The 14,627-nt window shown below is 45.5% G+C and overlaps 1 protein-coding gene across 1 annotated transcript in view; it reads right to left on the bottom strand.

Moving 5' to 3' along the window:
- Positions 1–2,442: 2,442 nt before the first annotated feature.
- LOC138360886 (probable ATP-dependent RNA helicase ddx56) overlaps positions 2,443–14,627 on the bottom strand; it is a 104,648-nt gene continuing 92,463 nt past the window's right edge. Inside the window, exon 4 of the mRNA XM_069320394.1 lies at positions 2,443–2,691. Coding sequence (XP_069176495.1) covers positions 2,443–2,691 — 249 coding nt within the window. The remainder of the gene's footprint in view (positions 2,692–14,627) is intronic.

Raw genomic sequence — 14,627 nt, 5'->3', positions numbered from 1 at the left:
TGTATATGTTTTCGTGGTTGTTGTTGCTGTTGGCTATTTTGGGAGTGTTAATGTCCGCATGTGTGTGTGTGTGTGCTCACCTGGTTGTACTCACCTAGTTGTGCAAAGACCTCTGGCTCTTTGGCCCCACCTCGCAACTGTTGATCATCCGGTGTATAGATTCCTGAGCCTACTGGGCTTGATTATATTTACATTTAAAACTATGTATGGAGTCAGCCTCCACCACATCACTGCCTAACCTATCTAGGTTTTTGTGTGTGTACGTACGAATGGTTATCTAATAGCCTATTCAGGAATGGGAGTTCCAGCTGTGTTTTGCTCCGCCAACTGGTCGTGATGCACCTCTTACGTTATAATTAACATAATTGTCGTAGTTAATTTAACGTTAATTAACGCCTTATGGGATTGTCGAAGTGGCAGGATTTTTTGTTATCTCCTGGGATATTCCTTCGTGGGTCCCGAGTCTCTTGCTGGCCCACTAAGTGTTACTCATTTCAGTTTTACTCAGTCAGTGGATGAGTGTTTATGACTCACACGGTGGCCTCTGTAAGGTATGGCCCAGTGTGTGTAACAACTTCTTTAACTGCGCTGTTAAATCTCGGTTAAAATCTTATTTGGGTTGAACTCTGTACTGTGTTAGACAGTGTTCCAGTGGTCTGTTTGGGTTGTAAATTAGCCCTGTGTTAGATAATGTTCCAGTGGGTAGATATATATGGCTATTTTAAGGTTATCTGTGAATTCGGGGCTTAACGTCCCCGCGGCTCGGTCCTCGACCAGACCTCCACCCCCAGGAAGCAGCCCGTAGCAGCTGTCTAACTCCCAGGTACCTATTTACTGCTAGGTAACAGGGGCATCAGGGTGAAAGAAACATTTTGCCCATTTGTCTTTGCCTCCACCGGGGATCGAACCCGGAGCCTCAGGACTATGAATCCAAAGCACAGTCCAACCAGCTGTCAGGCGCCCTATATATAGTAGTGGTAGTTGTGGTGGTTAAGGTTGTGGTTATAGTTGAAATGTTTGTGATTGTAGTGGTAGTGTTTGTGGTGGTATTGGAATGGTGATGCGGTAGTTGTGGTTGTGGTTGTAATGGTTCTGTTGTGGTAATGTAATGGCAATGATTATCGTGAAGGGTGGTGGTGGTGGTGGTTGCGATAGGGGGTTGTGGTTGTAGTAATGGTAGTGGTTGTGGTGGTATGAAAGTGAATGTTGTTATTGTTCGAGAGAGATCTTAACAGAATAGTAAGTAGGAAGCTGATATGTCACCTAAATAACGCCACAGCGTGCACCCATCACCGCCAACCTCCACCACCGCCAACCTCCACCACCGCCAACCTCCACCACCGCCAACCCCCACCACCGCCAACCCCCACCACCGCGAACCTCGATCTCCGCGAACCTCGATCTCCGCGAACCTAGTATCATCCATTAACATCCAGGCTGAAGCCTAACATTACCCCTCAACATCGGAGCTGAAGCCTAACATTACCCCTCAACATCGGAGCTTAGGCCTAATATTATCCCTCAACATCGGAGCTGAAGCCTAACATTACCCCTCAACATCGGAGCTTAAGCCTAATATTACCCCTCAACATCGGAGCTTAAGCCTAACATTATCCCTCAACATCGGAGCTGAAGCCTAACAATACCCCTCAACATCGGAGCTTAAGCCTAACATTACCCCTCAACATCGGAGCTTAAGCCTAATATTATCCCTCAACATCGGAGCTGAAGCCTAACATTACCCCTCAACATCGGAGCTGAAGGCTAACATTACCCCTCAACATCGGAGCTGAAGCCTAACATTACCCCTCAACATCGGAGCTGAAGCCTAATATTATCCCGCAACATCGGAGCTGAAGCCTAACATTACCCCTCAACATCGGAGCTGAAGCCTAATATTATCCCGCAACATCAGAGCTGAAGCCTAATATTATCCCTCAACATCGGAGCTGAAGCCTAATATTATCCCGCAACATCAGAGCTGAAGCCTAACGTTACCCCTCAACATCGGAGCTGAAGCCTAATATTATCCCGCAACATCAGAGCTGAAGCCTAATATTATCCCTCAACATCGGAGCTGAAGCCTAATATTATCCCGCAACATCAGAGCTGAAGCCTAACATTTCCCCTCAACATCGGAGCTGAAGCCTAACATTTCCCCTCAACATCGGAGCTGAAGCCTAACATTTCCCCTCAACATCGGAGCTGAAGCCTAACATTTCCCCTCAACATCGGAGCTGAAGCCTAATATTATCCCGCAACATCAGAGCTGAAGCCTAATATTATCCCTCAACATCGGAGCTGAAGCCTAATATTATCCCGCAACATCAGCGCTGAAGCCTAACATTTCCCCTCAACATCGGAGCTGAAGCCTAACATTTCCCCTCAACATCGGAGCTGAAGCCTAACATTTCCCCTCAACATCGGAGCTGAAGCCTAACATTACCCCTCAACATCGGAGCTGAAGCCTAATATAGTACATTGGGAGCAATTCGTTATTATCGGTATTGATGAATATTCTCTTCTTGTACTGATGATTAGTTTGTTCTTGTTACTCTTATCATCATCCTCCTCATCATTGTTTTCTTCGTCATTATCAACCACTTGTTGTTCAACACCTTCCTGTCTTCCATGTCTTAATATTCTCCTTCTTCTTCTCTTATTTAATGCAAACGAAGATGTTGAATGTTTCTACAGGTGTAAACGCTGATATAAGGAGAGCACCGTTACGCTGCCTCCTTCGTGTGGTACTGGAGGGCAACGATGGAGGGAAAGTACACCTAATATCCGCCAGGAATTTTCAGAGTTGACGAAGTAACGAAGGAGGTGGACGAACAATGGACCCCAAAGAGCGATGGAATCTCAGCGATGGAGCCAGACGAGATATTCAGCGGTGAAAGTGATGGAGCCAGATGAGTGATGGAGCTGGACAAGGTTTGAAGATTGAGAAATCAGAGCTCTGATGGACTTCTGGTAACAACGTGAGTCCCAAAAAGGTTCAGAAAAGATGTTTTTATCTTCGTAAAACATGGCTTATTGACGTGAAACATTAAACGGGAAACGATACTAAATTTTGAGTACAAAATATAGACCAAATGTATAGGAAATTATGAATTTGAAGCCAGTGATTTCATAAAAGTGGATACAGAAACAATTTGAAATTTCAATGACGAGAGCAAGTAATATATATATATATATATATATATATATATATATATATATATATATATATATATATATATATATATATATATATATATATATATATATGTCGTACCTAATAGCCAGAACGTACTTATCAGCCTACTATTCGAGGCCCGATTTGCCTAATAAGCCAAGTTTTCATGAATTAATGTTTTTTCGACTACCTAACCTACCTAACCTAACCTAACCTAACTTTTTCTGCTACCTAACAGAACCTAACCTATGAAGATAGGTTAGGTTAGGTTAGGTAGGGTTGGTTAGGTTCGGTCATATATCTACGTTAATTTTAACTCCATTAAAAAAAAATTGACCTCATACATAATGAAATGGGTTGCTTTATCGTTTCATGAGAAAAAAATTATAGTAAATATATTAATTTAGGAAAACTTGGCTTATTAGGCAAATCGGGCCTTGAATAGTAGGGTGAGAAGTGAGTTCTGGCTATTAGGTACGACATATATATATATATATATATATATATATATATATATATATATATATATATATATATATATATATATATATATATATATATATATATATATATATATATATATATATATAATGGAAGTGTTTAGACTTTCCCCACACCATGTCTCAGTAGCCTCATGTTCCCTCACACCATACCTCAGAAGCCTAAAATCACAACACTTGTACACTTGTATATCATTTTGAATTTCATGAGTTTGACTTAATAAATAGTTTTATAGGCAAAGATTGTGGGAAAGGTAAGTAGGGAAAGGAGACCACTACATGGAGGAGAGGAATTGACTTTAGTGGGAAGAGAGAGAGAGAGAGAGAGCCAAGGACTTAGCCCATCTTCCTGGCAAATGGTCAAAGATGCAAAGTTACTTATTCTTATCATAAGAGATGTTAAAACGTGTTGATCATGATTGAAATCACTCGGTGTTTCCTCTACTGAGGAATTAATAAGGTCTCTACGCCAGGGCAAGTTGTGTTGGTTTGAGTGGAAATGTTTCTTGGATAATTATAAATTATATGTACATAGGTTTCACGTATTATGGTGAAGAGGTTGTGTGTGTGTTTCTATGTGTATTAGTAAGAGAAGTGATGCGATATGCATGATGTGTTGATTGGTAGTTTGTTTGATTGACGGTGTCTTCCAGTGTGTTGTCTTCGCCGTTTTTAATTAGGGACCTCCACCTAGATTCAGGAAGCTCTGTGTATTTCTTCGTAAGTGGGTTTGCTACGAAGGTTCCTAAGTGCGCCCTAAGAAGATGCTTAGGTGCAATTCAATAAGGTCCACTTAGGAAGAAAATTGTTGGTTCACCTGCGTGCCGATAGAGGTCACTACTGTGTTTCGTTTGGCCAATCAGAGAGCAGCAACATTCTTCATATTGAAGATTTAGCGCTGGCTTATCGGAGCTCTACTGCCTCCTATTTACGTCGAATTTTCTTACAAAATTAGTATATTTCGAAGTAAAACAATGTTTTTTAACTTCTACAGCCAGCACCGACATTGTAGTAAACAAATATGTTACATTTGTTGTTTACCTACGTAATTCTAAGAGATACTGTGTAGCTGTCCTTGTTGCTCGGAAGATGCGCTGACAAATATTGTATATATTTACTGAATTTACCCAAGGGCACTAACTATCTAGTGGCCTCGAAGAGGACAGAAAGCCGGCGGCTTGTTAAAGGGCCCGCCAATTGTCTTAATGATATTTTTTAGCTTGAATTTGGCATTTACGGCTTCAGCGGGTAGGCGGTTCCATGGGTTTATAGCCCTCTTGGTGGAAAAAAACATCTGTTTTCAGTCCTACTTGAGAGAACACTCTCCAACACTATATCTGTGATTGTCCTGTTATCAGTGACTTCATACCAAATGGTATGAGGTATTTTGAGCTCTGTAATTACTTCATACACTCAGGAATATTGGAAGATATTCTTGTGCTGTACCCAGATTTTGCCAGTGGAGGCTAATAGATCAGCATTAAGTATTTTGTTCTCTCCTAATTCCATGTATGACTGGCCATCCTGTGAGGTGAGGATGTTGGATGAGCTTGTAGCTGGTTTTTGATCTACACTGTGTGGTCCTTTATACAGAATAGGGAAGCAGCACATTGCTGTGTATACCTAAACATGTTTAAAAATACATTGTTTGAGAGGAGTCTTGTAGAAACTGGTAAGAGTAATTATAATAATATAATGTTTCCATGATTCAGTGCTTACCTCTTGTGAAAATTGCTTAGAGTTGTTTAGTCAGAGTTGATTTGTTTTTTGTATTGAGGCTGGTATTTTCTAAATTGATTCCATGTACAGTATGTCTAACCATCCTGTGAGATGGGAGTATTAGATAAACTTATAGCTAGTTTTTTATCTACACTGTGTAATATTCCATATACAATAGGGTAGCAGCACATTGCTGTGTATACCTATTCTTCTTAATAAAAAATATCAGTAATAATGATTTTAAATTATAGTTTGTATTATTACAAATACAGTACTGTATTATCCTTATTAAATCATGTTGACCATGGATCATTAAGATCTCATGTTGGTATGTAATAGTCATATTTCTTTTGAACTGCTAATCCATGCTAATCATTCATTAAATTGTGCATTATGTCTCAATTTTTCACTTCCTTGGATATACTGTACAGTACAAAAAGATAGGATAAAAATAAACCAGTAATATTTCTTTCATTATATTTTTCATTTAAATAACTGCATCAATATTTTTACAGCTGACAGGATTTGTTTTACCATACAGGTGCATTATTTGTTAAAAAATAATTGGTTTATTGTTACACACAATGGTGCTACATAGCCTTCCCAGCTTGGTGCCTTCTTTTAATACTTACTGATTAAAAAATAAATAATAAATACATTTTATTCAGGAAATGTACATACAGTTGATTTACAAACATAATGTTGGATTTATAGACAGAGCTAGTACATACAATACCTAAAGCCACTAATACTCGTAGCATTTCGGGCAAGGTGTGGGGGAAAAAACACAGACTAAAACTTAATAGTAATCGGGATTAGGTATAAATTGTGTTGAAAGAAGGAATAAAAAATACAAAAAAGGGGGGTAACATAGCACAAATCAGCAATTGTACATGTTGGTGAACAGCATTGTTTAAAAAAATAGCAAGACATGGGTTGACATTTAGGAGGTAAGTTAGGTTACATGGAGTTAATTAGGCAGTACTCGGTTTAACTCTTAAACTGGTTGAGAGAGGTACAGCCTTTGACATGATTCGGGAGGTCATTCCACATTCTAGGTCCCTTGATTTATAGAGCACTTCTAGTTTGGTTACACACAGTCAAATTGTGTAACAGGAAAAGGTCTTGGACACAAATTTGTTCCATGCTAAATGTAGAGGAATCAGCTGAGTATTCCTCAAATAAAATAAGTTGCCTCAGCTTATAAGGTAAATAAAATAAGCATTTCTCAAATAAGTAGCTGCCTCACCTCACTGCCTTACTGCTACATAGCCTTCCCGGCATGGTGCCTTCTTTTGATAATTACTTGTTCCACACCCAAATTGTATAACAGAAAGAGGTCTTGGACCCCTACTTCCCTCTCTCTTTTTTAATAGTCTATATAGTCATAATTATAGCTTTAAGTATTCAATGAATAAAGTTTTTGACATTTTTACCCTTCTCCTTACCTAACATCATTTGTGCAGCATATGTTTATTTTATGTCTCACCCAGATTTAATTTCAAAATAAAACCAAACTAAATAAAAATAAATTAGAAATGGGTATGCATAGCTAAGGTACACCCTTACTACTAGGTGAACAGGGGCATTTGGTGATAGTAAATGATCCCATCAGGCAGGGCTCATCACCTTCTCTCATATTTCATGTTCACCAGTGTTTATTTACTTAATAACTACTGGTATAATATCTTGCTATTATAAAACTAATTCTACTATCATAAAAGACATATTTACTTTAAGTTTCAAGCAGAGAATGCATATATAACTAACACGAAGGACTCCTCTTCATTAGATTCAATTTTTATAATCTTTTGTTCATGTTCCAAAATCTTAAAATCGATCCCAGTGTTATGTAGTAGAGAAAAATTGAGTTATATCCAGTTTACGTAAAGCTACGAGTGATCGAAACCACACTTAGTCCTGGAATGAACTTACGAAGGTCTTTCAACTTAGTGTAGCTACCTGAATACCGACGTAGCCGCCACGAAGGCGCTAAGAAGGAAAACATTCGTAGCTAAGAAGAAAAACCTTCGTAAGTACCTTCGTGAATCCGGCCCCTGGTCTCAAGTGTCACTGAATACGAGTCTAGTGATGATTAGTGTAACCAATATTATCAGGCAGGGCAATCAAGCCTATTCACCTAACAATAATTAAAATAATTAGAGATAAGTATTTATACATAAAATACAAAAATAGTTTTGTAATTTTGCCTACAAAAAAAGGTCTCCCGCTAATAGTGTTAACGATGAAGAAAACGTAGGGAAAATAATTGAATATAAGACTTTAATATATAGAATTAACTAGTCGAGTGAGAAATCATTTCTCAAGAACAGGTGTGGCGAGGTCGCTGGCTGGTATAATCAAAGGAACGCTAATACAAGGTGAAATTATTATATAATACTGTTTGTGTAATGAGATATTAGAAGACAGGGGCGAGAAAGCTGTTATTTGACATGGAAGAGGCGTGTAGTAGGGGGCAATATATGGAATATGTAGGAGGGGGAGAGAGAGAGAGAGAGTGGAGGAAGGCTGTGTATTGTAGTGACTTGTCCCATTCAAATCCAATCGTATCTGCTCATATAATTGTGCGCGGGGGATTATGTTCTGGTATCTTGTCATCTAGTTCATTCTGCGTGCGCGTCGGGCAGATAGCAAGATATCGGAAGAGGCCATGCTGGGGCTCGTACAACCCGTTATCCAGCAGAGATAGTACCACGCTCTGATAACCACCGTCACTCTCACTCAAGCAACCCAACACTGCCTCATCCCAGCACACCAACAGCCCGCCCACCACCACACATACAGACCTCCACTACCACACATACAGCACGCCCACCACCACACATACAGGCCTCCACTACGACACATACAGCCCACCACCACCACCACACATACAGACCTCCACTACCACACATACAGACCTCCACCACCACACATACAGACCTCCACCACCACACATTCAGGCCTCACACACCACACATACAGACCTCCACCACCACACATACAGGCCTCCACCACCACACATACAGGCCTCCACCACCACACATACAGACCTCCACCACCACACATACAGGCCTCCACCACCACACATTCAGGCCTCCAGCACCACACATACAGACCTCCACCACTACACATACAGACCTCCACTACGACACATACAGCCCACCACCACCACCACACATACAGACCTCCACTACCACACATACAGACCTCCACCACCACACATACAGACCTCCACCACCACACATACAGGCCTCCACCACCACACATACAGACCCACCACCACACATACAGGCCTCCACCACCACACATACAGACCTCCACCACCACACATACAGACCTCAACCACCACACATACAGACCTCCACCACACATACAGACCTCCACCACCACACATACAGACCTCCACCACACATACAGACCTCCACCACCACACATACAGACCTCCACCACCACACATACAGACCTCCACCACCAACATACAGGCCTCCACTACCACACATACAGACCTCCACCACCACACATACAGACCTCCACCACCACACATACAGACCTCCACTACCACACATACAGACCACCACTACCACACATACAGACCTCCACCACACATACAGACCTCCACCACCACACATAAAGACCTCCACTACCACACATACAGACCTCCACCACCACACATACAGACCTCCACCACCACACATACAGGCCTCCACCACCACACATACAGACCCACCACCACACATACAGGCCTCCACCACCACACATACAGACCTCCACCACCACACATACAGACCTCAACCACCACACATACAGACCTCCACCACACATACAGACCTCCACCACCACACATACAGACCTCCACCACACATACAGACCTCCACCACCACACATACAGACCTCCACCACCACACATACAGACCTCCACTACCACACATACAGACCTACACTACCACACATACAGACCTCCACTACCACACATACAGACCCACCACCACACATACAGGCCTCCACTACCTCACATACAGACCTCCACCACACATACAGACCTCCACCACAACACATACAGACCTCCACCACCACACATACAGACCTCCACCACCACACATACAGACCTCCACCACCACACATACAGACCTCCACCACCACACATACAGACCTCCACCACACATACAGACCTCCACCACAACACATACAGACCTCCACCACCACACATACAGACCACCACCACCACACATACAGGCCTCCACCACCACACATACAGGCCTCCACCACCACACATACAGACCACCACTACCACACATACAGGCCTCCACCACCACACATACAGGCCTCCACCACCACACATACAGACCTCCACCACACATACAGACCTCCACTACCACACATACAGCACGCCCACCACCACACATACAGGCCTCCACTACGACACATACAGCCCACCACCACCACCACACATACAGACCTCCACTACCACACATACAGACCTCCACCACCACACATACAGACCTCCACCACCACACATACAGGCCTCTACCACCACACATACAGGCCTCCACTACCACACATTCAGGCCTCCAGCACCACACATACAGACCTCCACCACCACACATACAGGCCTCCACCACCACACATACAGACCTCCACCACCACACATACAGGCCTCCACCACCACACATTCAGGCCTCCAGCACCACACATACAGACCTCCACCACTACACATACAGACCTCCACTACCACACATACAGACCTCCACCACACATACAGACCTCCACACCACACATACAGACCTCCACCACCAACATACAGGCCTCCACTACCACACATACAGACCTCTACCACCACCACACATACAGACCTCCACTACCACACATACAGACCTCCACCACCACACACTACAGGCCTCCACTACCACACATACAGGCCTCCACTACCACACATACAGACCTCCAGCACCACACATACAGACCTCCACCACTACACATACAGACCTCCACCACCACAAATACAGACCCACCACCACACATACAGGCCTCCACCACCACACATACAGACCTCCACCACCACACATACAGACCTCAACCACCACACATACAGACCTCCACCACACATACAGTCCTCCACCACCACACATACAGACCTCCACCACCACACATACAGACCTCAACCACCACACATACAGACCTCCACCACACAATACAGACCACCACCACCACACATACAGACCTCACCACCACACATACAGACCTCCACCACCACACATACAGACCTACACCACCACACACACAGACCTCAACCACCACACATACAGACCTCCACCACCACACATACAGACCTCCACCACCAACATACAGGACCTCCCTACCACACACATACAGACCTCCACCACCACACATACAGACCTCCACCACCACACATACAGACCTCACCCACCACACATACAGACCTCCACCACCACACATACAGACCTCACCACCACACATACAGACCTCTACCACCACACATACAGACCTCACCACCACACATACAGGCCTCCACCACCACACATACAGCCTCCTACCACCACACATACAGACCTCCACCACCACACACTACAGACCTCCACCACCACACATACAGCACCTCCACCACCACACATACAGACCTCCACCACACATACAGACCTCCACCACACATACAGACCCACCACCACACATACAGACCTCCACCACCACACATACAGACCTCCACCACCACACATACAGACCTCCACCACCACACATACAGACCTCCACCACCACACATACAGACCTCCACCACCACACATACAGACCTCCACACCACACATACAGACCTCCACCACCACACATACAGACCTCCACCACACATACAGACCTCCACCACCACACATACAGACCTCCACACCACACATACAGACCTCCACACCACACATACAGACCTCCAACCACACATACAGACCACCACCACACATACAGACCTCCACTACCACACATACAGACCTCCACCACACATACAGACCTCCACCACACACATACAGACCTCCACCACCACACATACAGACCTCCACCACCACACATACAGACCTCCACCACCACACATACAGACCTCCACCACCACACATACAGACCTCCACCCACACATACAGACCTCCACCACCACACATACAGACCACCACCACCACACATACAGACCTCCACTACCACACATACAGACCTCCACCACCACCACATACTGACCACCACCACACATACAGACCACCACCACCGACACATACATGCCTCCACTACCCACACTACGACCTCCACTACCACACATACAGACCCACCACCACACATGCAGACCTCCACCACACATACAGACCTCCACCACCACACATACAGACCACCACCACCACACATACAGACCACCACCACCACACATACAGACCTCCACTACCACACATACAGACCTCCACCACCACACATACAGGCCTCTACCACCACACATACAGACCTCCACTACCACACGTACAGACCTCCAGCACCACACATACAGGCCTCTACCACACACATACAGGCCTCCACAACCACACATACAGGCCTCCACCACCCAACATACAGGCCTCCACCACCACACATACAGACCTCCACTACCACACATACAGACCTCCACCACACATACAGACCACCACCACCACACATACAGACCTCCACCACCACCACACATACAGACCCACCACCACACATCCAGACCTCCACCACCACACATACAGACCTCCACTACCACACATACAGACCTCCACCACCACACATACAGACCTCCACTACCACACATACAGACCTCCACCACCACACATACAGACCTCCACCACCACACATACAGGCCTCCACTACCACACATACAGACCTCCACCACCACACATACAGACCCTCCACTACCACACATACAGATCCACCACTACCACACATACAGACCTCCACCACCACACATACAGACCCACCACCACACATACAGGCCTCCACTACCACACATACAGACCTTCCACCACACATACAGCCCTCCACCACCACACATACAGACCTCCACCCACACATACAGACCACCACCACCACACATACAGACCTCCACCACCACACATACAGACCTCCACTACCACACATACAGACCCACCACCACACATACAGACCTCCACCACACATACAGACCTCCACCACCACACATACAGACCTCCACTACCACACATACATACCTCCACCACTACACATACAGACCTCCACCACACATACAGACCTCCACCACCACACATACAGACCTCCACTACCACACATACAGACCACCACCACACATACAGACCACCACTACCACACATACAGACCCACCACCACACATCCAGACCTCCACCACCACACATACAGACCTCCACCACCACACATAGAGACCTCTACCACCACACATACAGACCTCCACCACTACACATACAGACCTCCACACCCACACATACAGACCCACCACCACACATACAGACCTCCACCACCACACATACAGACCTCTACTACCACACATACAGACCTCCACTACCACACATACAGACCTCCAACACTACCACACATACAGACCTCCACCACTACCACACATACAGATCCACCACTACCACACATACAGACCTCCACCACCACACATAGAGACCTCCACTACCACACATACAGACCCACCACCACCACACATACAGACCACCACCACCACACATACAGGCCTCCACTACCGCACATACAGACCTCCACTACCAAACATACAGACCTCCACTACCTCGCATACAGACCTCCACCACCACACATACAGACCTCCACTACCACACATACAGACCTCCACCACTACCACACATACAGATCCACCATTATAACGCATACAGACCTCCACTACCACACATACAGACCTCCACTACCACACATACAGATCTCCACTACCACACATACAGACCACCACCACCACACATACAGACCACCACCACCACACATACAGACCTCCACCACCACACATACAGACCTCCACTACCACACATACACACCACCACTACCACACATACAGACCCACCACCACACATACAGACCTCCACCACCACACATACAGACCACCACCACCACCACACATACAGACCTCCACCACCACACATACAGACCCACCACTACCACACATACAGACCCACTACCACACATACAGACCACCACCACCACACATACAGACCACCACCACCACACATACAGGCCTCCACCACCACACATACAGACCTCAACCACCACACATACAGACTCCACTACCACACATACAGACCTCCACCACCACACATACAGGCCTCCACCACCACACATATAGACCCACCACCACACATACAGACCACCACCACACACATACAGACCTCCACTACCACACATACAGACCTCCACCACCACACATACAGACCTCTACTACCACACATACAGACCCACCACCACACATACAGACCTCCACTACCACACATACAGACCCACCACCACACATACAGACCACCACCACACATACAGACCCACCACCACACATACAGACCTCCACCACCACACATACAGACCAACACTACCACACATACAGACCAACACCACACATACAGACCCACCACCACACATACAGACTTCCACCACCACACATACAGGCCTAAACCACCACACATACAGACCCACCACAACACATACAGACCTCCACCACCACACATACAGACCCACCACCACACATACAGACCCACCACCACACATACAGACCACCACCACCACACATACAGGCCAACACTACCACACATACAGGCTCCACCACCACACATACAGACCCACCACCACACATACAGACCACCACTACCGCACATACAGACACACCACCACACATACAGACCTCCACCACCACACATACAGACCTCCACCACCACACATACAGACCTCCACCACACATACAGACCCACACTACCACACATACAGACCTCTACCACCACACTTACAGGCCTCCACTACCGCACATACAGACCTTCACTACCACACATACAGACCTCCACTACCACACATACAGACCTCCACTGCCACACATACAGACCTCCACTACCACACATACAGACCCACCACCGCACATACAGTCCCACCACCACCACACATACAGGCCTCCACTACCACACATACAGGCCTCCACTACACACATATAGACCTCCACTACCACACATACAGACCTCCACCACCACACA

Source organism: Procambarus clarkii, unplaced genomic scaffold (assembly GCF_040958095.1).
Source record: "Procambarus clarkii isolate CNS0578487 unplaced genomic scaffold, FALCON_Pclarkii_2.0 HiC_scaffold_127, whole genome shotgun sequence".
Lineage (NCBI taxonomy): Eukaryota > Metazoa > Arthropoda > Malacostraca > Decapoda > Cambaridae > Procambarus > Procambarus clarkii.
Note: the sequence above shows the minus strand (reverse complement) of the source record. Positions and strands in the feature narration are given on the sequence as shown.